This window comes from Tachysurus vachellii, chromosome 7 (genome assembly GCF_030014155.1).
Source record: "Tachysurus vachellii isolate PV-2020 chromosome 7, HZAU_Pvac_v1, whole genome shotgun sequence".
NCBI lineage: Eukaryota > Metazoa > Chordata > Actinopteri > Siluriformes > Bagridae > Tachysurus > Tachysurus vachellii.
The window spans coordinates 257,501-260,000 of record NC_083466.1 but is presented as its reverse complement, the minus strand read 5'-3'; the positions used below and the strand labels follow the sequence as shown (position 1 = coordinate 260,000).

Below are 2,500 nucleotides of genomic sequence, written 5' to 3'. Positions count from 1 at the left end.
TGTATAGGGTGTAGTGTATAGTGTATAGGGTGTAGTGTATAGTGTATAGGGTGTAGTGTATAGGGTGTAGTGTATAGGGTGTAGTGTATAGTGTGTAGTGTAGTGTATAGGGTGTAGTGTATAGTGTATAGTGTATAGTGTATAGTGTATAGGGTGTAGTGTATAGTGTATGTGTAGAGGGATGTGTATAGTGTGTAGTGGTATAGTGTATAGGGTGTAGTGTGTAGTGTATAGGGTGTAGTGTATAGGGTGTAGTGTATAGTGTATAGGGTAGTAGGGTGTAGTGGATAGGAGTAGTGTATAGTGTATAGTGTGTAGTGTAGGTGTAAGAGTAATAGTGTATAGTGTGTTAGTAGTGGTATAGTGTAGTTAGTGTAGTAGTGTAGTGTATAGGGTGTAGTGTGTAGTGTATAGTGTGTAGTGTATAGGGTGTAGGGTGTAGTGTATAGGGTGTAGTGTATAGGGTGTAGTGTATAGTGTGTAGTGTATAGTGTATAGTGTATAGGGTGTAGTGTATAGTGTATAGTGTGTAGTGTATAGGGTGTAGGGTGTAGTGTATAGGGTGTAGTGTATAGTGTATAGGGTGTAGTGTATAGGGTGTAGTGTGTAGTGTATAGTGTATAGTGTATAGTGTGTAGGGTGTAGTGTATAGGGTGTAGTGTATAGGGTGTAGTGTATAGTGTATAGTGTATAGTGTGTAGTGTATAGGGTGTAGTGTATAGGGTGTAGTGTATAGTGTATAGTGTATAGTGTATAGTGTATAGTGTATAGTGTGTAGTGTATAGGGTGTAGTGTATAGGGTGTAGTGTATAGTGTATAGTGTATAGTGTATAGTGTGTAGTGTATAGGGTGTAGTGTATAGTGTATAGTGTATAGTGTATAGTGTGTAGTGTATAGGGTGTAGTGTATAGGGTGTAGTGTATAGGGTGTAGTGTATAGTGTATAGTGTATAGTGTGTAGTGTATAGTGTGTAGTGTATAGGGTGTAGTGTATAGGGTGTAGTGTATAGGGTGTAGTGTATAGTGTATAGTGTATAGTGTATAGGGTGTAGTGTATAGGGTGTAGTGTATAGGGTGTAGTGTATAGGGTGTAGTGTATAGTGTATAGTGTATAGTGTATAGTGTATAGTGTATAGTGTGTAGTGTATAGGGTGTAGTGTATAGGGTGTAGTGTATAGTGTATAGTGTATAGTGTATAGGGTGTAGGGTGTAGTGTATAGGGTGTAGTGTATACACACTGAGTTTAACAGAACCGTCCATGCCCAGCAGCACGTTGTCGCTCTTTATGTCTCTGTGAATCACTTGATGAGCATGTAAGAACTCGAGCGCCTGCAGACACTGTATACAAAAACAGTCATTAATTACTGTGTGTGTGTGTGTGTGTGTGTGTGTGTGTATGTGTGTGTGTATGTGTGGGTGTGTGTGTATGTGTGTGTGTGTGTGTGTTAGGGAAGAACAGTCCGTACCTCTCGGCATACAGCAGCAATCTGAGCTTCATCCATACACGTCTCTGTAACCACGTCAGTCAGAGAACCACCAGCTAAATACTCCATCACCACAAACAGCTCCTCCCCCACCAGGTAACTACACACACACACACACACACACACACACACAGTGTGTAGACGTGTAGAACAGGTGCTGTACAGGTGTAGCACAGTTTCTGTACACGTCAGTAAACTCACCTGTCTAAGAAATTAACAATGTTGGGGTTCTTCAGTTCTTTCATCACCTGTATCTCATTAATGATCAATTCCTTCTTTGGCTGCTTCTGCAAGTTAATCTGCTTTATAGCTACCTGGAGCACACACACACACACACACACACACACACACACACACACACACACACACACACACCTGAAATAATATCAGCCGAAGAGATGTACTATGTAGCACTTTCAGCTAAATGCTAACTCACCTCCTGTCCTGTAGCAACATCAATGGCAGTAAACACAGTACCAGATGCACTGAGGAGACAAACACGCACACACACACACACACACACACGCACACACACACACACACACACAGTAAACAGTGAGCTCGTTGATTGATTGGTCAACATACTTTTACACTTGCCTATAATCTGTAGTCCTAAAAGTTGAAAGATAAATAAATAAAGTAAAAGTGACCAGCAGGGGGAGCTGGAGTGTGTGTTTAGAGGCAGAACACAGAACTAACACTAGCACTCACCCCTGTCCGATTTTCTCGTATCGTGTGTATTTCTTCTTCGGGTCTCCGACACTCACGATCGTCCCTGAACACAGACCAAAGAGTGTGAGATCAGAGCAGAGGACACACACACACACACACACACACACAATCACAAATTGTCATCTCAGGGTCATACTCAGTTTCTCCATGATCTCCTCATCCGTCATCTTCCCCTTTCCTTTTTTCTGTTTATCTGCAGATTTGGAGATGTCTGGAGGAGGAAGAGGGTCGATCATCGATGGACGAGTAAGAACCTGCACCACACCACCACACACCGAACACCAC

At 42.0% G+C, this 2,500-nt stretch overlaps 1 protein-coding gene across 3 annotated transcripts in view; it reads right to left on the bottom strand.

Annotated features, from left to right (window-relative positions):
- Positions 1–2,500, bottom strand: part of pak2a (p21 protein (Cdc42/Rac)-activated kinase 2a) — a 19,668-nt gene that overhangs the window by 4,635 nt on the left and 12,533 nt on the right. For all 3 annotated transcript variants that reach the window (XM_060873659.1, XM_060873662.1, XM_060873661.1), the window contains exons 6-11: positions 2,352–2,469; positions 2,195–2,258; positions 1,920–1,968; positions 1,685–1,797; positions 1,466–1,583; positions 1,238–1,337 (exon numbers count right to left, since the gene is read on the bottom strand). In XM_060873659.1, coding sequence (XP_060729642.1) covers positions 1,238–1,337; positions 1,466–1,583; positions 1,685–1,797; positions 1,920–1,968; positions 2,195–2,258; positions 2,352–2,469 — 562 coding nt within the window. The remainder of the gene's footprint in view (positions 1–1,237; positions 1,338–1,465; positions 1,584–1,684; positions 1,798–1,919; positions 1,969–2,194; positions 2,259–2,351; positions 2,470–2,500) is intronic.